The 24,733-nt window shown below is 44.4% G+C and overlaps 1 protein-coding gene across 1 annotated transcript in view; it reads left to right on the top strand.

Annotated features, from left to right (window-relative positions):
- piezo1 (piezo type mechanosensitive ion channel component 1) overlaps window positions 1-24,733 on the top strand; it is a 293,127-nt gene that overhangs the window by 186,022 nt on the left and 82,372 nt on the right. The window contains exons 9-19 of the mRNA XM_033036504.1: window positions 567-656; window positions 750-856; window positions 3,703-3,800; window positions 9,931-10,037; window positions 12,069-12,329; window positions 13,681-13,786; window positions 15,226-15,401; window positions 16,217-16,365; window positions 18,961-19,134; window positions 20,541-20,573; window positions 22,885-22,979. Of these exons, the coding sequence (XP_032892395.1) occupies window positions 567-656; window positions 750-856; window positions 3,703-3,800; window positions 9,931-10,037; window positions 12,069-12,329; window positions 13,681-13,786; window positions 15,226-15,401; window positions 16,217-16,365; window positions 18,961-19,134; window positions 20,541-20,573; window positions 22,885-22,979 (1,396 nt within the window). The remainder of the gene's footprint in view (window positions 1-566; window positions 657-749; window positions 857-3,702; window positions 3,801-9,930; window positions 10,038-12,068; window positions 12,330-13,680; window positions 13,787-15,225; window positions 15,402-16,216; window positions 16,366-18,960; window positions 19,135-20,540; window positions 20,574-22,884; window positions 22,980-24,733) is intronic.

Here is a 24,733-nt window from a genome sequence, read left to right as displayed (position 1 = left end):
AGTGGCTTCTTAAAAGACGACAAATCTCAGTAACCAATTGAAATAATTTCAAAATACATTGTCAACTTTAATAAAGTGGGCGGCTATAACACGAAAAGGGCAGTTGTCTTCATTCACCAGTTTTACCTGCAACAAACATTCCTGTGAATTTTGTATTGGAATTAAAAGGCAGCTGCAAGCTAAGTAGTCTAGTGATTCAGCGGGAGCAGAGTATTTTAATTCTAGTGTGGTGGACGAGTTATGTTTGTTTGTAAATTGACATTGTTATCTTAAACTTCATACCAAGTAATTATCACTTAAGGGGCTGTCCCACTGTACGAGCTAATTCAAGAGCTCTCCAGAGTTTAAAAAAAAATCAAACTTGTGGTAAGCACGTAGAATGTACGTAGCGGGTACGTCAGAGCTCGGGACATCTCTTAGCGGCTCATAACGCTAACGGCAGGTACTCCTGTGCCAACCTAACTAACGCTTAGATTCTATAAAACATTTGATAAACCATGTGATAATTATCAATGTGCATGAACAGCTGACATGACCAATCTGTGCTTTTGTGTCATTTCAAAAAGGATGTGGCTCGGAAGAATGGCGAGGATGTTGAACTGGTAAATCTTGAGCCTTGGCCAATGAAACAGAATGAATCTGAAGATGAAGCTAAAGTAAGCAATGCTCAGCTTATATTGGTTAATAAAACTGTTCTTGCATGCAAACAAGTACATAAGAGATTAGATCTAACATCCCACATTCAATAGCCATATAAAAGATTTAAAACTGGAACTTCATGCCAGTTTTTGTCCTCTGATCTATTCGTCAACCCTTTTTTCTCAATTACCTTGTTCAATGATGGTAACCAAATGATGTAATACTGCATTATTGCATGCACCCATTTCTGTAAATTAGAACTAAGGTGGATTTTAGTTTTAGTTTTAGAGATACAGCGGGGAAACAGGCCATTTGGCATACCGAGTCCGCACCGACCAGCGATCCCCACACATTAAAGGGCCTGTCCCATTTAGGCGATTTTTCAACGGACTGCTGGCGATTGTCATGTTCACGGCAGTCGCCTGAAAAACCGTGAACTGGAACGGCGACTGTCAGAGTGGAACACACACACACACACACACACACACACACACACACACACACACACACACACACACACACACACACACACACACACACACAAACACACACACACACACACACACACACACACACACACACACACACACATACACACGGGGCCAGGGAAAGCGGGGGAGAGCGCTGTCTGAAATTCACACGGTGCAAAGCCAAGGTGATACAGACACACACCGCGATGAACAGGAAGGTTAAGACAGCTAGCACAGTGTACGGTAAGTCCTTTAAAAGAGGGGGGAGGGTGGGGGCAGGGGAGAAGTAGTGGAGACACTTTTACGGCGGGCATTCAATATTACCGGTCGGTTTTCCTTGGTTCCGACAACTCGTGCTTATGTTTTTTTTCCCCAATGAGCCAATGAAAATGCCCGGTCAGCAAAGGCGATTAACTAAAACTACCTACGACTACCTCAACTACCCACAACTACATGGTAACCCCACTACAACTGCACCCACGACAACAGGATTATCGATTTTCTCCACGGCGACAAATTTTTGGTCGCAAATTTTTTTTTAACATGTTGAAAAATTTGCGGCGACCAGACTGAGGCAGCGACTAGTTCCTAGAATGCGGGAACTCCTCGCGACCATGAAGGAGACTCACCAGAGACCATCAGCGAACATGTGGCGACCATGTGGCGACCATGTGGCGATCATGAGGCGAGCGCAGAGTCTCCTGCACTCGCCTACAAAATCGCCTAAGTGGGACAGGCCCTACACACATACAATTTACACTTATACAAAGGCGATCAACCTACAAACCTGTGTAACGCCTTTGGAGTGTGGGAGGAAACCGAAGGTCTCAGAGAAAACCACGCGGTCACGGGGAGAACAAACAAACTCCGTACAGTCAGCATCAAACCCGGCTCTCTGGCACTGCAAGCGCTTTAAGGCAGCAACTCTACCTCTGCGCCACCGTGCTGCCCTCTTGAAGCTTTGACCTTAAAGCCTCGAGCAGATGCTAAAATAATTAATTTTAGCTTATATAGAAATTATTTTGTGATCTGAGGCTTATATAACTAAAAATAGAAATAGTTAGTGTTAAATGTTTAAACTACGTCTAGTTTAGTTTAGAGATACAGTGTGGAAACAGGCCCTTTGGCCCACCGAGTCCACAACCACCAGCGAGCCCCCGCACAGTAACACTACCCTACACACACTGGAGACATGTTTACATTTACACCAAGCCAATTAACCTACAAACCTGTACGTCTTTGGAGTGTGGGATGAAACCGGAGATCTCGGAGAAAACCCACACATGTCACGGGGAGAATGTCCAAACTCCGTACTGACAGCACCCGTAGCCAGGATCGAACCCGGGTCTCTGGTGCTGCAGAGCAGTAGCTCTACCGCTGGGCCACCGTGCCGCACCATAGTTAGCACTTTTGTCTTATCCTTTTCATGCTACACAATATTTATTTGGGCAGATATTGAACAAAGCTTTGTCTACATGAAGATATCTTGGACCATCCTCTGTCTTTTGTATAGACATGTGTATGACTGGTCATAGACCTGACATGCTAACTGGTTTTTCTACCATTGGGGACTCCTGAATGCCTGCCTGCAATTATTATTACAATCCCTGTTTTCTGTACTTTTGTTTTCTCACCATGGGGAAAATAATGACCTGTGCTTGGTGCCTGTCTAACTCCCGGACTGTGGCCAGGAACCAAGCCTTGTAGGAAACATAATCATATATATCAAATTAGGGGACCAAAACTGCACACAATACACACCTGGAGTATTGTGTGCAGTTTTGGTCCCCTAATTTGAGGAAGGACATTCTTGCTATTGAGGGAGTGCTGCGTAGGTTTACAAGGTTAATTCCCGGGATGGCGGGACTGTCATATGCTGAGAGAATGGAGCAGCTGGGCTTGTACACTCTGGAGTTTAGAAGGATGAGAGGGCATCTCATTGAAACATATAAGATTGTTAAGGGTTTGGACATGCTGGAGGCAGAAAACATGTCCACGATGTTGGGGAGTCCAGAACCAGGGGCCACAGTTTAAGAATAAGGAGTAAGCCATTTAGAACAGAGACGAGGAAACACTTTTTCTCACAGAGAGTGGCGAGTCTGAGGAATTCTCTGCCTCAGAGGGCGGTGGAGGCAGGTTCTCTGGATGCTTTCAAGAGAGAGCTAGATAGGGCTCTTTAAATTAGCGGAGTCAGGGGATATGGGGAGAGGGCAGGAACGGAGTACTGATTGAGGGTGATCAGCCATGATCACATTGAATGGCGGTGCTGGCTCGAAGGGCCAAATGGCCTACTCCTGCACCTATTGTCTATTGTCTATTGTCTATCTTGCGTGGGAAGGAACTGCAGATGCTGGTTTACACCGAAGATACACACAAAATGCTGGAGTAACTCAGCGGGACAGGCAGCATCTCTGGATAGAAGGAATGGCTGACGTTTCAGGTTGGATCTTAAGGGTCACTCGCAGTTACTCCAGCATTTTGTGCCTCTCGTCTATATCTTACCAGCTCATGTTACTATGCATCCATACTCCAGTACTGTCAAATTACTCAGCCTCATTGATTCCTAACCTATAATTTTTATGGTGATTTCCAGCCAATGTTGCAACCTGCCGGTGGGGATCACAGGTGAAGGAGACAGCGTCACTGTGCACGTCATTGGTGTACCAGGGCAGCCGGATGCAGTTGAAACTTGTAAGTTAGAATTTGATATAAGACACAGCGAATCTGACATGGCCATTGTAGATAATTAGTGTGTTCATTAAAAATGTAACACTTGTAATGGATGATATGCTTTTGTTTTTGGTTGAACGTGTATTTCAGTTTGTGCTCCTCAAGGAGTTTATTCGAGATATGTAAGTATTTGAATAGTTTTGGAAGAGTTTTGGGCGGATGCGTGACACATCATTCCGGCCACAGTTGTTCCAGACAGGAGCATCTCCGACAAGGAAAATTGTATTGTATTGTATTGTATTGTATTCAATCTATTGTCATTATCTCATCAGAGACAACGAAATGGATTTTCCTTACAGTCAAGTAACATAAAATTAATAATAAATAAATAAAACTTTTTTTTTTTTTAAAGCACAAACACAGAAGTCCACGACACAATATAACTCCACAATGGCACCAAAGTTGAGGAAGGTACCATAGTCCAGCCAGCCTCCCCGCCGATCTTCCCAGATCTAACTATCTGCAGAGCGCCCGATTATTATTGCTGATTTTTCCCACAATCAATATCTCGAGGGTGGGACAAGAATGGGTCGGGGTCACAATTGACTAGAAACGTAACTGGATCAATGGGCAAATCATGCGGCTGCTCTAACAGTCGGTGGCTAAGTGAATAGAGTCATAGAGTCTTACAGTGCGATAAACAGGTCCTTCGGCCCAACATGCCCCATCTACACTAGTCCCACCTACTTACGTTTGTCCCATATCCCTCTAAACCTGTCCTATCCACGTACCTGTCTAATTGTTTCTTACACATTGCTATAGAACCTGCCCTAACTACCTCCTCTGGCAGCTCAAAGTTACCCCTCAGATTCTTATTAAATCTGTCCCCCTTCACCTTAATCCTTTGGTTCTCGATTCCCCTACTCTGGGCAAAGACTGTGCATTTACCCAATCTATTCCTCGCACTATTTTGTACACTTCTATAAATCACCCCTCATCCTCCTGCACTCCAAGGAATAGAATCCTCGCCTGCTCAACCTCTCTCTATAGCTCAAACCCTCGAATCCCGGCAACATCCTCGTAAATCTTCTCTGTACCTTTTCCAACTTGACAACATCTTTCCTAGAACATGGTGCCCAGAACTGAACACAATACTCTAAATGCGGCCTCACTAACATCTTATATAACTGCAACATGACCCAACTACTATACTCAATACTCTGACTGATGAAAGCCTGATGAATAACCTTTTAATTCTTTACAATCTGTCTCTATCCACCCACAAGTGATACATGGCCTCCCTTGCATGGACAAAGGTAATACCCAATGTAGTCAAGAAGTCCAACAGCATTGAGCATGGAATAACTTGCTTTGATAGCACCCAATCCACTCAGTACCTCGAACATTCACATTTGCTGGCGTATTTTGGTGAAGTATTATCTACGAGGATTCACTTTGTCAATTTACTGTTTATTCGATAGGATCTCCAAAATCCACCACCTTGACCAGGTTTCTTTTGCTATCTCTCAACATCGTGACATAGAAATATATTTGCAGTCTTTTATTATTGCTGGGTCAAAGTTTTGGAGCTCCTGGCCCAACAGGATTAGAACGGTTGTCGGGGGTTGTGGGGAGAAGGCAGTGATCAACCATGATTGAATGGCGGACTAGACTCGAAGGGCCGAATGGCCTAATTCTACTCCAGTAACCTGTGAACTTGTGAGCATTCTTGGGAGCACTTTCCCAAGAGTAGTTAATGATGGGCAATTACTACTAGCTTTGCTAATGGTCACCAAAAAGTGCTGCACATGCATGCAAAACAAAAGCTACATTTGCGTATAAATGAAACATAACCGTGGGTGCCCAATACAATTGGTAGACATTGTAAAACATGCCTGATCGTGGTAGAATAACCATTAATAAAGCAAATTGAACACATCAGTGTGGTTGGTGCCTCACATGGGTTTGTTCAATGTGAGGGTACATCTTTTCTGCCATTGTAGCTCCATGTAGGGCATTGGGAACAGAAGCTGCAAGCTGCAGGTCAGTTAGGACGACAAGGGCGTCAAGAAGAGCGTACAATACAATACAATATGGTTTTATTCGTCACATTGCACATAGAGTGTAAGTGAAATGAATTTGCCAGCAGCGGTACAATGATAAAGAACACACAAAAACACACTAAAAATTGAACACAAACATCCACCACAGCATTCATCACTGTGGTGGAAGGCACAAAATTTGGCCACTCCTCCTCCATTTCACTAGCTTTGCTAGCACCCGGTGATAGCAGCCAACTCCCACACAAATTACATTTTTCTATGCTGTTGGAGAATCTAAACCCAGACCTTCAGTTTCAAAACCAAATAGTTTTCTACTTCTGATGATCAGACATTGACCTGGAATGACCCAGCTCAACTGGGCCACAGCCTCTCCCCATTGGCAAGGCTAAGATACTTGACCATCCATACTACTAATGCACTCAGGCTGATGGATTGAACAGTTTTATAAGATGAATAGTTATGATTCTTTCTGAAAATTTAAAACAATTCCATGATGAATTTCTTTGAGATTGAACGTTCCAGTAATATTTATCTGGCAGTTAAGCAGTAACATTGCACTACTAGACAGTGAGCAATAGCCAAGTAGTGTATAGTGGATTTTGGCTGAACTTACTCAGTTGTAAACAATACACTGATTTGTCATGGTTACTTGTTAATTATATCTTCTACATTTGTGCTTTCAGTAGTTTATGACGGCTGGCACGGGCTTGAAGGCCCTATTGCATGACTATATTTATCCAATGCTTTGTGTAAATCACTGCTTTTTGATAAACATGTGAAAATATAGAACTAGGTTGTAAAAATGTGGACAAACTCAATGGGTCAGGCAGCATCTGTGAAGAACATGGACACGCAACAGTTTTGGCCGGGCTACTTCCGCAGACTGATTGTAATAGGGGGAGACAGTTGGAATAGAGGTGGGGGCTGGACAAGTAGTAGGTGGATACAGGAGAGGGGTTTGATTGGGAGATGTGTGGGCAATGGCCAGAGATGGGAAGAAGGCAAACGGCTGTGAGATAAGAAGAGAAGAAGCACAAAATGTGGATTCAAAGGAAGGGATATAGATGGAAGAGGATGGTCGATGGAGGAAATGGTTGTTGGTTAATTACTTGAAATTAGATAATTCATTGTTCATGGCATTGGATTGCAAGCTACCCAAGCGGAATATGATGTGTTGTTCCTCCAGCTTGTGTGCGGGCAGTCTCATTCTAGCTGTGGAGGAGGCCCAAGACAGAAAGGTCGGTGTGGGAATGGGGAGGGATGTTAAAATGGTTAGCAACCAGGAGGTCCAGCAGACCTTGGTGGCCCAAACGCAAGTGTTTGGCAAAACAGTCCCGTTTAGTCTCATCAATGTAAAGAAGGCCACATCAGGATGCAGTAGATAAGGTTAGAGGTGGTACATCTGAACCTCTGTATCACCTGGAAGGGCTGCTAGATACATGTGAGGGAGAAAGTATAGGGATAGATGTTCCATCTCCTGCGGTTGCAGAGGAAAGTATCTGGGGAGGGTGTAGGGGTGTGTGGGTGGGAAGGGATGAGTGAACCAAGGAGTTGTGGAGGGAGCGGTCTCTGCAGAAAACAGAAAAGAGTGGATGTGGGAAGCTGTGACCGGTGGTGGGATCACACTGAAGATGATGCAATTGTCGGAGAATGATGTATTGGATGCGGGTGCTGGTGGGCTAAAAGGATAGGACTATTCTTGTTCCATCTGGGGAATGGGGGAGTAGCGGGGAATCCATGTTTACTAAAGAAAGAGGATATCTTGGATGTCCTAGAATGGAAAGCCTCATCTTGGGAGTAGTTGCGGCAGGGATGAGAAATTATGAGATGAGAGGGTAGCATCTTTGCAAGAAGCAGGGACGGGCAAAGTGTAGTAAGGGTCTCGACCGAAATGTCGCCTATTTCCTTCACTCCATAGATGCTGCCTCACCAGCTGAGTTTCTCCAGCATTTTTGTCTACCTCCAGATAAATGTGGGTCAGCGGGTTTACAGTAGTTGTCAGTCGATAGTCTGTTCCCCTGTGACAGCGACAGAGATCAAGAAAGAGGAGCGAAGTATCAGAAATAGTCCAGGTGAATTTGTTGGCAGGGGGGAAACATAGAAACATAGAAATATAGAAAATAGGTGCAGGAGTAGGCCATTCGGCCCTTCGAGCCTGCACCGCCATTCAATATGATCATGGCTGATCATCCAACTCAGTATCCTGTACCTGCCTTCTCTCCATAACCCCTGATCCCTTTACCACAAGAGCCACATCTAACTCCCTCTTAAATATAGCCAATGAACTGGCCTCAACTACATTCTGTGGCTGAGAATTCCAGAGATTCACCACTCTCTGTGTAAAAAATGTTTTTCTCATCTCAGTCCTAAAAGATTTCCCCTTTATCCTTAAACTTTGACCCCTTGTTCTGGACTTCCCCAACATCGGGAACAATCTTCCTGCATCTAGCCTGTCCAACCCCTTAAGAATTTTGTAAGTTTCTATAAGATCCCCCCTCAATCTTCTAAATTCTAGCGAGTACAAGCCGAGTCTATCCAGTCTTTCTTCATATGAAAGTCCTGATCCCAGGAATCAGTCTGGTGAACCTTCTCTGTACTCCCTCTATGGCAAGAATGTCTTTCCTCAGATTAGGAGACGTTGTTGGTGAAGTTAATGAAATCAATGAGTTCCACACAGGTTCGGGAGGCAGCCCTGAAGCAGTCGTCGAGGATGCAGAGGAAGAGTTGGGGTTGGTGCCGGTGTATGTTCGGAAAGCTGTACGCTCGTGTACCGTTCAAAGTAACCAACAAAAAGTCAGGCGTTGCTGGGGCTCATGTTAGTGCCCGTGGCTACACCTTTACCTTAGAGAAAGTGAGAGGAGTTAAAAGAGAGGTTGTTGAGGGCGAGGCACCAAGATTGGCCAGGCAGAGAAGAGTCTTTGTAGCGGGTAACTGATTGGGTCTCCGTTCACAAAAGAACTGGAGGACCCTGAGACTTTCCTGATGGGGCTTTGGAGACGTAAAGGGGCTGGGTGTCCAATGAAAGATGAAGCAACAAAGGCCTAGGGATTGAATGTTATTGAAGTGTTGAAGGGCTTGTGAAGTGTCTCGGATGTTGGTCAGAAGGGACTGGACAAGGGCAGAGAAGAAGGAATCAAGGTATTTGGAGCTGAGTTCGGTGGGGCAGGAGCAGGCAACAACCATGGGTCTGCTGGGCAGCCCTGTCTGTGGGTTTTGAGTAAGAGATAGAAGTGAGCAGTGTGGGGCGAGGAAACTGTAAGGTTTGGTGTGATGGGGAGATCACCAGAAGTGATAAGATCAGTAATGGTCCTGGAGATGGTGCCTTGGAGTTCATCTGTGGGATCATGGTCAAGGCATAGGTTCTAAGTCGGCTGAAAATAATACTGATTACCATCATGGTTTCCGGGTGTCTGGAAATAATGCACGGTATTGATTTATTCAATGTTGAGGCAGTAATATTCTTTATTGCTTCATGAATGGTAATTATATAAAGGACTAGACCAAGTGGGACCCTTTGGGTCCTTGTCACACGGGAGGCTTGGTCCCCCAACACAACCTGTTCCCAATGCAATATTCCACCACTCACCTGTTCCCCCAATGCAACCCGTTTCCCCAACACAATATTGCACCACTCACCCATGCCCCCAATTGCGCAGTGGCTGCTCATTTCCCTTTATTCACCCTCGCTCATTTTAAACTTTATTAAAAATGCAATTGCACTTGCTAGGGCTGGCAGGACTCAGTGTCCTGGGATTGCAACATTGTAGCGGGCCAGGCTATGATCCCATTGTGACATCATAGCTGTTAATGCCAGTGCAGAAGGAAGAAATTTTTCTCAATTGTGATTTTGTAAGTTAAAAATGTGAATAACTTGTAAAATATAACATCAATCTGAAAGAAACATGATATACCACACCACGGGACAGTGGTGAGTAAGGTGGTCCAAAAATTGTTGTGCTATCGTGTACCATTTTGGCATAGTTCAGGCCATGAAAAGAACGAGCACAAACAAACACGCAAACTCACTCACAGACAAGATGAGAGTTTTAGTAATATATAGATTACATTTTTCTGTTTGTTCTCTGCAGTGAATCACCCTCCCACACTTGCACCGAGATACTCCCATTCACTGCTTCATGGCCTCGGGCACGTGATGATGCAACAGAGCTACATCTGCGCTCTCATCATCATGATGGTAAGTACCCCATAATCTTTGCTCCTTTTGTTTGCAGTGTGTGCTAACTTATCACAATGTTTATTATATTGTCAGATACATAATCTGCTTCTACCTGATCGCACTCCCCTCCATCTCCACCCTGCCAATTACTCAACTATACCCTCAACCCGATTCCTCGTGTCCTGGTGCCTCATTTACCTTTAGCGACCAAGCCTGAAGCCACAACATTTTTCATTTGCTCTTATAAACTGTTACTACTTGCTATTATTACTCTAATCAATGAAGCAGACCTTTACTTAAAGCCATTTGAATGGATGTAAAGAAAGAGATTGTAATCGCGCATGTATTGTTCACCAGCATACAGTAAAACATGCACAATCCACTGTTCAGAAATCCCAGTGGTTCAACATCTGTTCCACCAGGTAATATTTGATGCGATCACTTCTCACTGCTTGGGTTTCCATTTAGTTTAATTTAGAGATACAGCGCAGCGATCTTTGAGATCTATGGTTGCCTTCCACACTCCTAAGACGTACAGGTTTGTAGGTTAATTGGCTTGGTATAAATGTAAATTTTCCCTAGTGTGTGTATGACAGAGTTAATATGCAGGAATCGCTGGTCGGTGCGGACTCGGTGGGCCGAAGGGCCAGTTCCCGCGCTGTATCTCAACCTAAAACTAAAACCTAAAAAAAATAAAGGCTGTCTGTCTGCAGCAGAGCGAGCCCCTGTAGCTGTGCAAGTGAGAAGCACCTCCCACAGGATGTGCGATGCTCTGGTACTCTCCTGGTCCCTGCTGGACAGAATGGTTTCCATGCACGGTCTGAAGCTTTGGCTGAAGCTGAAGGCAGTCTCTGTCATACCATGGTTTGCACATTTATCATCAAGCTACTTGGTACCCAGGGCATTTCCTTGTGAATGCCCATCAGTTTTTCAATGGGCTTGACCAGCCTGCCATCTTCTCCCTGTCAAGGCTGCACTCTTCACACAGTATTCCCCAGCCCCCTTGCGGAAGTTTACACTGCATGGATACGTTTTATCTGGTGTCTGAGACACCATTCTGGATCAAATGTCTCTTTGTCACCTGGAAGGATGATGTTTAAAAGGCAAATCATGTTCATGTCCTCAGTGCTAGAAATGGCAGGGACTTGCGTCAAGAAAGAGAAACGTTTCTGAATGGATGATCTGCAGATAAACCTGCAGGGTTTGTGAAGTTAAAGAGGAATATTAGGGGAAAACAAACAAAGGTGTGAACAAATCCTTCAAAACATCTCCAATGTTAGACTTTAGAGATACATCCTGGATACAGGCCCTTCCGCCCACCAAGTCCTTGCCGACAAGCAATCACCCCGTACACTAGCATCATCCTACACACTAGGGACAATTTACAATTTTACCATACCAATTAACCTACAAATCTCTATGTCTTTGGAGTGTGGGAGGAATCCGGAGTACCCGGTGAAAACCTACCTGGTCACAGGGAGAAGGTATTAACTCGTTACAGATAGCACCAGTAGTCAGGTTCGAACCCTGTACCCTCTGGCACTGCAAGGCAGCAACTCTACCACTGTGCCATCCCGTGTTGTCATGCACTATGACTTACTAGTGGCATTGATTCCTCCCTTTATTCAGAAGGTTGTGGGCTCAAATCCCATCCCAGTAACGTGAGCACAAGTACATTTCTACCTGTCTGTCGTCAAGGACATTAATGCACTGCTCTTTTAAGAGACTAAGGTTGACTTTTGGTGTCATTGGAGAGCTTGTATTCAGTCCCTGAAGCATCTATGCTGATAACAGATAGGATAACAAGCAATGTCGATTCCAGTTAATGATTAGGCAGCACTGCTGCTCTATGTGGCCCAGGGCAACACAAACAAGCCTGACCATTCTGAACCGTGTGTTAGTTTTTTAGGAGGTTGGATCCAAAATGACAGTGGGCGCCTTTAAGATGGATAATGCACAAGTTGGGCAGTTTTTATGCTAATTTTTAAAGCGTTTAGAGATCACTTTGTCATGTATGTTTTTGAGTGATTGAATATGTTTTTCCCCCAGGTTTGGAGTATTACGTTTCACAGCTGGCTAACCTTTGTGCTTTTGATTTGGGCTTGCCTGATCTGGATTGTCCGTAGCCGGCGACACCTTGCCTTGTTCTGCTCGCCATTCATTCTGCTGTATGGGATCTTGCTGTGCAGCCTGCACTATGTTTGGGGAATGGACTTGACTGAAGAACTTCCAACCAAAATCGGATTTGTGGTTCTGAAGCAGCTGGGCCTAGCCCACATGGAGGATCACTGCCTCAGCCTCGGCGTCATGGTCAGTTTGTTCATTCATTGTAGATTGGTTACTTCTTACTCACCAATTGTAGTGCTTGTTAGTAGAAGCTCCGCCTACATGCGGTTTATATTACCAGAAGTCTGCTGAAGTCTGAGTAGCTGCTAGCCTACTGTAACACCATGCAGAAGAATGCTGTGAGTGAACTTTAATAAACATGTGTTGTACCTTGACATGTGTATGACTCGCTTCAATACATAGTTCTGGTCTTCAATTGGAGACGTGGTTTCGAATCCCACTTCTGACACCATGTAATGACATGGTCATACGCACATCAAGGTACAACACATTGACACTACCTTACACACACACACTAGGGACAATTTTACATTTACACCAAGCCAATTAACTCACAAACCCGCATGTCTTTGGAGCGTGGGAGGAAACCGAAGATCTTAGAGAAAACCCACGCAGGTCATGGGGAGAACGTACAAACTCTGTACAGACAAGCACCCGTAGTCAGGATTGAACCCGGGACTCTGGCGCTGTAAGGCAGCAGCTGTGCCGCTGCACCACCGTGCCACCTTCTGTTCCCTTGTGGGCTTCGGACGTGTTTATTACAACATGCCCTTTGGCAGCCTCGCAAACTCCAGTATTTGTAAGTTCAGTATATCCTGAAAATGGTTGCCTGTCTTCATCCTCCCCATAAATGCTGCTTCCTTGAGCTTGCAAGATCTCACCTTGCCTCCCAACACTTCAAATTTAAATTCTCAATTTCTAAACATTGTACTCAAGTCATGACCCATCTCTGCCTCTATGATTTGTTCCAGTAATGCGAAGCATTTCCCCACTGGATCTGTGTATTTGTGCCATCTCCCAAACCTTCACCTTCCCATTGCACACGTGCCAAGTACTTGTCATTGTGCCCTGCAATTCCCCTCTTGTAATCCTTCTTCTCTTCCTTCGGGATTTTCTTTTAAACTTATCTTATCAGCCATCTTCCTCCATCCTTATTTGCCTCGATCTCTGAAGAGCTCCAAGATTTAACCCAAATTTCTCATAACTTGGGATGGGCTAACAACGGAGCTATTTTGCCACTGAATTCATCCTAATCTTGCACTCACAACTTTTTACAAAAGGAGTCACTGGAGATAACAGAAAACCGAAAGATGTTAACATTCTATTCTCCATTACAAAAGTAATTTGTTTGCTCTGCATTCACTTAAAGTCCTTCAGCTAAATCGATGAACACTTACTATTTCAAGCAAATCACAAAGTGCTGAAGGAACTCGGCAGGTCAGGCAGCAACTGTGGAGGGAATGATTAGGTGACGTTTCATAGCAACACAGTTCTTGGGTCTTCACTAACTACTTCATCTTTTTTTTATCCTCAGCTGTTGTATACGCTCACGTTTTGGCTCTTATTGCGCCAATTTGTCAAAGAAAAATGCTTGAAGCACAAAGAGGTCCTGCTGAAGGAAGTAACTGTGCCTGAACCAGGTGGGTAATGGACTTCTCTGCCACCAACATCTTCATCCAGAGAGAGATGACAGCATTCCCTTTTCTGATCATTCTGACAAAATTAAGTTTCTAGAACCAGGGGCCTGGGCAATCAACGAAGAAACCGACGTTCGAACCCTGTCAAAGGGAACAGAGAATTAACATTCCATAAACCTGGAATAAAATGTAATCGTCAGTAACGATGAGCATGTAACCGATATTCGTTAAACAACTCCATCTATTTCACTAATTGGTTAATTAGCTTGTCCTTCAAGAAAGGAATTCTGTCAACTTTGACCAATCAGGCCTTTCTGTAACTCCAGATTCTCAGCAATGGGATCGACAATTATCTATATCTGAAAAAGCCTAGCGAGTCCCGAATTCAGGTTTAAAGGACAATAAATTCAGCTCAAGCCAGAAATGCTCACATTGATTAACTCATTTTTTAAGAAAAATTAAGTGCCAAGTGAAGAGGAAACATAACTGCATATAATATGTACTGTATACATTCATGCATTCATTCAATTAGACTATCAATCTCCCTTTGGTACTCATCATTACCTGTTTCTGTTCAACTACGCTGGACAATGCCTTCAGCAAACAATTAGTTAGTGTCCAGCAACAGAAGGTGAGCAATCCAAGTTTATGACTGGTGGATTGATGAACCTTTATTTCAAATGGGCAGATTCAGATGGAAGGCTTGCAGCTCTCACTCCTAAACAGAACGATTGCATTCAAGCAGACACTCGCCTAGTTTAAATAATGCATTAAGGGCCTGTCCCACTAGGCCATTTTTTAGGCGACTGCCGACGACTGTCATAGTCGTAGCAGGTCGCCAAAAAAACAGCGACTGGACTAATGGGCCTGTCCCACATAGACGATTTTTTTGGCGACTGCGACAATGGAATTCACCGAAGTCAGCACCGGCGACAACCTACGCCATCCTGGTGACAACCTACGACAGCACCTACGTCAGGGGAAGACAAGCTACGACAAGCCCACGGTCGCCGACTGTCGCTGAAAGGTTTTAAACATTTCAAAATCCAGCGGTGACCAGAAAAATGCTACGACTCTTTGGGAGACTGAGGAGACTACTCACGACCATACAGGCGACACCCCGGCAACCATGTGGCAGCAGCCCAGTCACCGGCAGTCCCCTAAACAATCGTCTAAGTGGGACAGGCCCTTTAGTTTTTGACCAATCTGTCCCTATAATTCGACTATCAGAGAAAATCCACCCCTCCCCCCTCCCCCCTCCCCACCATTACTGCAGACTAGATATGGAGAACAGTTTGACCATTCAGGCTAGAATGTGACCATATTCTACCTTACTCCAAACAAAAATGTTGTTGCTTTCAATTAACATCCAGCATGATCCCCAAATATTGAATTCAGCAACGTACAAGTTTTCATTGAATATTTTTTTGTTCCTGTTACAGGTCAGGAGAAGAACGATGTTTTGAAATTACTTGGCGAACTCGTCATGAGTTTCTATGCCAAGTACTGGATTTACATTTGTGGAGGGATGTTCTTCGTGGTCAGTTTCGCTGGAAGAATAGTGGTCTATAAAATTGTTTATATGTTCCTTTTCCTCCTTTGCCTGTCATTCTATCAGGTGAGAACATAGTAACGACTAATTAACAGCAAAGAACCTCACCCCATCAGAAATCAGTCTTAATAAAGAGAGGAATTTCATAAAATATCGTCATGAAATGCATGCAAGGCTTGATGTAAATGTGTGTCATGGTGGAAAGCTTCTGGTGTGCTCGCCTCTAGATGGATTTGGAAGATTAAAGGGGATAGTTCTGTGACCTGTTCATTTGACATTTTTCCTGTAAAAGCCCTATCTGGATAAATGGAAGCAAATCTGCTATTCCTACTCCGGATGCATCCGTGTGGATTCTGGTGTGGATTAGCAATAGCGCAGGTCAAAGGGGAATGAATGATGAGCATCCATATTGACTTTGTCAGGGACATCCAAATCCTGTGAAAGAATGGGTGGCACGGTGGCTCAGCGGTAGAGTTGCTGCCTCACAGCGCCAGAGTCCCAGGTTTGATCCCGACTACGGGTGCTGTCTGTACGGAGTTTATACGTTCCCCCCGTGACCTGCAAGGGTTTTCACCGAGATCTTCAGTTTCCTCCCACACTCCAAAGACGTACAGGTTTGTAGGTTAATTGGCTTGGTATAAATGTAAAATTGTCCCTAGTGTGTGCAGGGTAGCACTAGTAATGTGCGGGGGTCGCTGGTCGGTGCAGTCTCGGTGGGCCGAAGGGCCTGTTTCCACATTGTATCTCTAAACTAAACTAAACTAAAATTAGGTGTGTAATAATGTGCTATTTCATGCACTTTAGAAATAGCCTCTACTGCTGAAGTGTTGAATGTCTGCTGCTGTTTGCTAATGTCACATTCTTGCTGTTCATTTTGCCAGGTCTGTTACTTTCTGTGGCGGAAGCTGCTGAAACTGTTCTGGTGGCTAGTTGTTGCCTACACAATGCTGGTGCTCATTTCAGTGTACACCTTTCAGTTTGATGACTTCCCACATTACTGGATGAACATTACAGGATTAACAGAGAAACAGTATGTGCCATTTCAATTCTAGATAATTTAACTGTTTTGTGTGCTAATTTGTAGGATTAATGCTTGAACTGTGACAGGTCAAAAAGATTATATGGAACTGGTGTGCTACAATGCTAAGAACTATATTCTGCGCTCTGTATCTTCCCCTTTGTTCTACCTTTTTGTACTTGAGTTTTATTTGATTGTATTTATGTATAGTATTATCTGATCTGATTGGATTGCACGCAAAGCAAAGCTTTACACTGTACAAGTGACAATAATAAACCTAAACCTATTAGTAAACTTGCTTTTCGTAAGTTGCAGACATATACGATACGATACGATAAAACTTTATTAGGTCTATACGATACGATAAAACTTTATTAAACTAAACTGGTCTGCCGACAGTCACAACGCACACGGTACACAAAAACCTGAAATTTAAAGGGAAATCAAAAAGAAAAAGACAATATGCGCAGCGCCTTCACCAGAACAAATGAACAAACGGACAAAGAAACACAGACCTATCCCCATGGTAGAGGGCTCTAAGCTAGAGTCCCCCCTCCCCCACACGGGGTCCCCCTTTGTTCTCCCACCGTCCCTCACATCAGATCCCCCCACGTCGGGTCCCCATTGTCTTCCCCTCCCCCCTCACGCTCATCGATCATATAATGAGAAAATTCTAAAGATGTGGATATGGAATATATGCAGGCAGTAAGAGTTGATCTTGACATCATGTCTGGTACAGGCAAGGTGGGCCGACGGGCCTGTTCTTGTGCTCTACTGTTCTATGTGATTTTGTTTTCATAATGTATTATTTTTAAAATGTTTTTAAAAAGATTTTTCGTAGGATATGAAAGCTTGCCGAATTACAGTTTTCTTTGGAGATGAAAGGAATAAGTGTGGTTCCATTCTGGTCAAGATGGTTGGAATGTTCATAGGTTCATGGAGCAGAATTAGGCCATTCAGCCCATCAAGTCTACTCTGTTATTCAGTCATGGCAGATCTATCTTTCCATCTCAACCCTGCCTTCTCCCCATAACCTCTGACACCCGTACTGATCAAGAATCTGTCTATCTCCACCTTAAAAAATTAATTGTCTTTGCCTCCACAGCCATCTGTAGCAATGAATTCCGCAGATTCACCGCCCTCTGACTAAAGAAATTCCTCCTTGGCTCCTAAAGCCACGTCCTTTTATTCTGAGGCGATGACCTCTGGTCCTAGACACTCCCAAACATCCTCTCCACATCCACTCTATCCAGTCCTTTCATGAATTGGTCAGTTTCAATGAGACCCCCTCCCCCGCATCCTTTTATACTCCAGCGAGCACAGGCCCAGTGCCATCAAACGCTCATCATATATTAACCCACTCATTCCTGGGATCATTCTCATAAACCTCCTCTGGACCCTCTCCAACATCTTTCCTCAGATATGGGGCCCTAAACTGCTCACAATACTCCAAATACAGTCTGACCAGTGCCTTATAAAGCCTCAGTATTACATCCCAGTTTTTATATTCTAGTCCTCTTGAAATAAATCCTATCCAATTAGTCCAATCGGAGCAGGGATTTAAGATTATATTTTTTTTTAAATTCCAAAACCAAATCATTTAAAACAAAAGCAATTCATCTTTTGGATTTCTCTGCTTTAAACAGTATGGTGATGGAATTAACAAAGAGATGAGATTTTAATTTTTACAATTTTGATAGGATAGTTATGTTACTACTCCAGTAATCCAGAGACGAGGATTATTGACCAGAGTTGAAATCCCACCACAGCATCAGCGAAATTTAGATTCAATCAATTAAATATATCCAAAATAAAAACCTAATATCAGTAACAGTGAAAATGAAACTAACATATTTAAAAACCAATCTGCGTCAGTGACATGTGTAGGAAGGAACTGCAGATGCTGGTTTAAGTCAAAGATAGACATTAAAAGTTGCAGTAACTCAGCGGGTCTGGAGAAAAGGAATAGACGATGCCTCGTGTCTGTAGAAGAGTCTCGACCCGAAACATCACCCGTTCCTTCTCTCCAGAGATGCTGCCTGTCCCGCTGAGTTACTCCAGCATTTTGTGTCTATCTTCAATTTAAACCAACATCTGCAGTTCCTTCCTCCACGACTTTAAGGGACTGTTGATAATTAGAGAGTCATAGAGTGTGCAAACAGACCCTTCGGCCCAACGTGCCCAGACCGGCCAACATGTCCCAGCTACACTAGTCACACCTGCCCGCATTTGGTCCATAAATCCCCCAAGCCCGTGCTATCCTTCAACAGCCAGATGGTTTTATTCCTGAATGCAGTACAAGGTTTAGATTTGAAAGTGTTTACAAACCCTCCACTGCCCTAACAATGAGCTGCCTTGGATGCATGAACATCGGAAAGCACAGCAGTGACTTGGGCAAGGCCGAGCATTGTGTACAGTGGCACACACTCCATAGTCACTAAACCTCAAATCTCCTTGACGCCTCGGTGTTTCCAGCCTGCGGTAACTGCAGTAGGTAAAGGGTTTTCATTCATGTCGAAAAGCAAGACGGGCAGACAAGGCATATTGTTATTGAGGAGGTTTTCAATATACTTAGTCTGGATAAATGTTATTTTTTTGATAATCCAGGTTAGGTGATATGGGATTGGAGAAATTCGGTGTCAGTGAGCTCTTCTCCAGCATCCTGATCCCTGCCTTTTTCCTGCTGTCCTGTATTCTGCAGCTGCACTACTTCCACCGCTGTTTCATGCAGATCACTGACTTGGAGCACGTACCCACAAAGGGAAGTGGCCCACTGCAACGGTAAGACTTGTACACACCTGGGTTGCTTACCCAAAAATAAATTAATGCTGATGGTAAATGGATCTAGTCCAATAATGTTTCTACACTAATGACAGGAAACCTACAATGGAAGGTTTCTGAGTCTATATGCTGTGATGCTGCTGCAAGCATGTTTTTCATTGCACCTTGTGCATATGGTAATAAACTCGAAGGTAGACAAAAGTGCTGGAGAAACTCAGCGGGTGCAGCAGCATCTATGGAGCGAAGGAAATAGGCAACGTTTTGGGCCGAAACCCTTCTTCAGACTGATGTAGGGTGGGGGGGGGGGGGGGAGAAAGGAGAATGGAAGAGGAGGAGCCCGAGGGCTGAGGGAGAGCTGAGAAGGGGAGGAGACAGCAAGGGCTACCGGAAATTGGAGAAGTCAATGTTTGTGCCGCTAGGGTGCAGACTGCCCAAGCGGAATATGTGGTGCTGCTCTTCCAATTTCCTGTGGTGCTCACTGTGGCCATGGAGGAGGCCCAGGACAGAGAAGTCGGATTCGGAATGGGAGGGGGAGTTGAAGTGCTGAGCCACCGGGAATAAACTCAACTTGACTTGACCCTGAATCTCCTGGACTAAGTTATGCCCTGTTGATTATGAATTGAAGTACAGACTGATTTTAAGTTAATATATCTCCCAGTATGAAGTGTCATTTATAGACTATGGGATTCCTACTTTATGCCCATGTGGTGAATTGAAAATATACCTCGCTATCAGCACTGGAAATCCTAGTCTTACAGTAGTTTCAGAATCATCTCCTTTATCAGATAATGATTATCATACAGAAGGTAATTCTGAAATTACTGTAAGACAGATCTCCAGTGCTGACAGTGAGGTATATATTCAATTCACCACATGGGCATAAAGTAGGAATTCCAAATGTTGTTGAGTTCAGAGATAAGGTGTGGAAACAGGCCCTTCGGCCCACTGCGTTCACGCCAACTATCGAGCACCCATTCACACCAGTTCTATATTATCCCACTTTCTCATCCACTCCCTACACATTAGGGGCAATTTATAGGGGCCCATTAACCTACAAACCCGCACATCTTTGGGATGAGGGAGGAGATTGGAGCCACCAGAGGAAACCCACACAGACACAGGGAGAACGTGCAAACTCCACACAGGAAGCACCCATGGCATTGCATTGGGCAAATAACATTTTTTGAGAATTTAACTGCCTTCCTGTTCTCGTCGAAAAATGTGTTTAAAATGAACCCAGATCATTGGTAACCTTAAACTAGCAATTAGAACGTTGATGGGAAGATTAGCCATATGTAACATTCCTACATTTGTTTCTTTAAATTTAAGTGCATCTTTCATTTATAATGATATCATTTATAAGATCATTTATCAAGTTCCATTGTTTGCTTTTTTTGCATACTTAGGCTGAAGGAAAATTTAGTAGCGCGTTCTGAGGAGTAAGTATTGTTATTCTTATTGCTTTATCAATTTAGTCACATTCCTGTTTTGATTTGTGTGATGTTTTGCCTTGACACTGTTAAACCCCTGTCCCATGGTACGAGCTCATTCCAAGAGTTCTCCCGAGTTTGCCCTGATTCGAATTCGGAAATTTACGGTAATGACCACTTGTCGGTACTCGGGGCTCCCGTGGACATTTTTCAACATGACCCTTGGATGAGTACATGTTGAAAAATCTTCACGAGTCTTCCCGTGCTTACCTGCCGTTAGCGAGTCTTCCCGAGTACCTGCCGTTAGCACTAAGAGATGTCCCCGAGCTCCGATGTACCAGCTACGTTCATTCTCCATGCTTACCACAAGTTTGATTTTTTTTAAAACTCGGGAGAGCTCTTGGAATGAACTCGTACCGTGGGTCAGGACTATCAGTCCTCGCATGTGTATGACTGGTGCAGTAACAATCTAATTACAGATGACTCCTTTTCTGTTATCAGTTGCACTCAGCTTCACAACTGCTCAGGGTTGGCCATATCATTATTGAACCTTCCTCTATCCAAGATTCAACCAGCAAACGCTCCCTCATAACACAGTTGAGATTTGGTCAACAGATACTAACCCACAGCTTGCTACAATATGGTTACACCACTGTGGCTACTTTTAATAGTGTTTGTAAAAGTTATTAGTAACTGTTGCAATGAATTTTGGAACCGGCTGTCTGGTTGAGGTAAAACATAGATAAAAATGCACTAATTACACAGAAATGTTATCCTTGCAACAGAGGCCACAGTTTTGTGCAAGATTGTTGAAAGGTTAAGAAACGCCACCCGAATACAGTATTGGCAGTTCTTTGTTAATGTGTCGTGCTGTCCCATTGCAATGACCCTTGGATGAGTACAGACAAGTAGAAAATTCAGGAACTTGAGTATAGAAGGTGGGAGGTCATGTTGCAGTTGTATAAGACGTTGGTGAGGCCACATTTAGAGTATGGTGTTGAGTTCTGGGCACCATGTTATGGGAAAGATGTTGTCAAGCTGGAATGGGTACAGAGAAGATTTATGAGAATGTTGCCAGGACTAGAGGGTGTAAGCTATAGGGAGAGGTTGAGTAGACTGACTTTATTCCTTGGAGCGCAGGAGGATGAGGGGTGATCTTATAGAGATGTATAAAATCATGAGATGAATACATCAGGTGGATTCACATAGCCTCTTGCCCAGAGTAGGTGAATCGAGGACCAGAGGATAGGTTTAAGGTGAAGTGGAAAAGATTTAATAGGAATCTAAGGGGTAACATTTTCACACAATGGGTGGTGGGTGTATGGGATTAATATTCTCCCATTCTTCTGTCATAAATGAAACAGCCATGAAGCTGAGAGGGACAGCCATATCAAATAATCCCAATTTTTTATCCAATAAAATGTTGAGTGCCATTTTTATTGTGATGATCTGGCACTGCGGTGGGTCCTGGTTTTTAGAGTCGTAAAGTTACATTGCGTGGAAACGAGTCCTTCAGCCCAATTCATCCGTGCCAAGCTACTGTTATAAGGGGTTCTTCTTCCTCGTGTCCGGCCACCTTCTATATCACGTCTTTCCGGTCGGTCAGTGACGATTGACGGTCGGTGGTTGCAGAATTGGCTGCTTCAATCAGTCACTGGGATACAGTTTCTGTCGTCAGCATTGCCCGGGGTGCGCCACGTGGAGGCTTCTGCTTGCATCCCGTTATAAGGGGTTAGGAAGGAGGGATAGATCAGCCATGATTGAATGACGTCAGATTGAGTCTGAAGAAGGGTTTCGGCCCGAAACGTCGCCTATTTCCTTCGCTCCATAGATGCTGCTGCACCCGCTGAGTTCCTCCAGCAATTTTGTGTACCTGACGTAGTAGACTTGATGGGCCGAATGGCTTAATTCTACTCCTATCACTAATGATCTTAGGATCTTGTGATAAAAAATAAACTATGTTGGTGGACGCGCCTCTTTCCTTCTTTGAAATTAATATGCTGCTGATATTCATCTTTTATTGATGAATGCAGCAGAATGATAGGGGGTAAATGGCAAGCAGTTTATCAGTACAAATATCATCACCTATTCACATAGTCATTGAGTGATACAGCGTGGAAGCAGGCCCTTCAGCCCAATTTGCCCAACACCGGCCAACAAGGCCCAGCTGCACCAGTCCCACCTGCCCGTGTTTAATCCACAATGACCTACATAAATATGATGGTTGTCAAAAAAGCAATACTGAACAGTTCATTTATTTGCGCAATAATAAATGTTCTAAAAGGAAGAAATATTTCAAGGTGATTTTGTTGCAATGCAGAGCGGCTGAACTCCTTGGGAACGGGGCAGCGGAAGGCACAGACAGCGAGGACAATGAACGCCCAGTGGCAGAGGAGAGCAGGCTTGAAGGAGAAAGTATGTATTTGTATTTGCACCAGTTTCCTTTTAGTTTTATATCCCTTTTCACATTTGATAAAGGATTCTTCTCTGGTGACATGAACCAGTAACCGATTGAAGAGTAAATATCTGTTATTGGTCATATATAAGTATTATAAGATTTCACATCTGAAAAATCATCTTCAGCACTTAACATTCGGCAAGTTAAATAATAGATATATTCACACAGAGGAACCCAAGGCAACAGATGTTAATGTGGAACGCTGGATGGGATTTTTATATGTGTCTTATTGAAACATATAAGATTATTAAGGGTTTGGACATGCTAGAGGCAGGAAACATTTTCCTGGTGTTGGGGGAGTCCAGAACCAGGGGCCACAGTTTAATAATAAGGGGTAAGCCATTTAGAACGGAGACGAGGAAACATTTTTTCCGACAAAGAGTTGTGAGTCTGTAGAATTCTCTGCCGCAGAGGGCGATGGAGGCCGGTTCTCTGGATACTTTCAAGAGAGAGCTAGATAGGGCTCTTAAAGATAGCGGAGTCAGGGGATATGGGGAGAAGGCAGAAACAGGGTACTGATTGTGGATGATCAGCCATGATCACATTGAATGACGGTGCTGGCTCGAAGGGCCGAATGGCCTACTCCTGCACCTATTGTCTATTGCCTATTGTCTATTGGGTGAGGAAGCTCATTTCTTTCCTACTTCATTTGAAAACACTCGATATTCTGCACATACAATGATAACTTCTAACTCAACCTCAGAGCAACCCTGCAGGATTCTCTGGGATTTGTCTCGCAGTCCTGAAAGACCAAAATTCCTTGTGGCTAGTAAGTGGGAAGACCAGAGCCATTTGCTTAGAAGGTTCCTTTAATGCCAGTAACTCCAGCCATGTGCTGACACCTGGCTCAAGCTGAACCAGTCTCGTTACAACTTTGATAACATGTCTGACCCACAAAGTGAACTTCCAGCTGTGTTCGCTCTATCCCCACCACTGCCTACACCCGCTTACATCTGCCTCTGCCATGGCTCATCTGCTGCTGCAACCCTCAGCAATGTCTTTTTAAACTGTACATCTTGCTATTCCAGAGCTCTCCGGGCTAGTTGTTCCTAAGGGCCTGTCCCACCAGCATGTGACTGCATGCGTCTAGCGCGACCAAACGTGGTGGCTTGAGGCATACGGCCTCGCGGGGCCGGTCCCACTTCCAACCACGTAGCCGTCTGTAGTTGTGCGGGGCTGGTCCCGACATCATACTCACCAATCAGCTGGGCAGGAGGCGGGCCGACTGAATTTGGACGTTGCACGGCGTCAGGCGGTTACGTCATCACGCAACGGCACGCGCTAGGCGTACGCGGTCAAGATGCTGCGTACGCCATCGAGACGCTGCGTACGCCCGTCTAGGCGCTGCATATGGCCTCAATGCGGCTGCGGGCCGACAGGCCTTTGTCGCGCGGAATATTTGGACAGTGTCAGTTTTTCGGAGCCCCGCGCGATGTCGGGACCAGCTCCGCACAACTCCATACGGCTCCGGCGATCGAAGTGGGGCAGGCACCGCGAGGCCGTACGGCTCAAGCGACCACGTTAGGTCGCGCTAGCCGCATGCAGTCGCATGCTGGTGGGACCGGCCCTATTCGCACTTTCTAAGATTTTCATTGAAATTTCTGCTGCCATTTGTTAATAAAGACGGAGTCTTGCTCCCCATCACTGTGATGCTCCTTGATACATCGTTAGAGTCTCATCATTGCTTCATTCCTGTTCCTCTGTCTGTTTC

The sequence above is a fragment of the Amblyraja radiata genome, chromosome 17 (assembly GCF_010909765.2).
Source record: "Amblyraja radiata isolate CabotCenter1 chromosome 17, sAmbRad1.1.pri, whole genome shotgun sequence".
In the NCBI taxonomy this organism is placed as follows: domain Eukaryota; kingdom Metazoa; phylum Chordata; class Chondrichthyes; order Rajiformes; family Rajidae; genus Amblyraja; species Amblyraja radiata.
The sequence above is the reverse complement of the archived record's forward strand: the minus strand, read 5'-3'. Positions and strand labels throughout refer to the sequence as shown.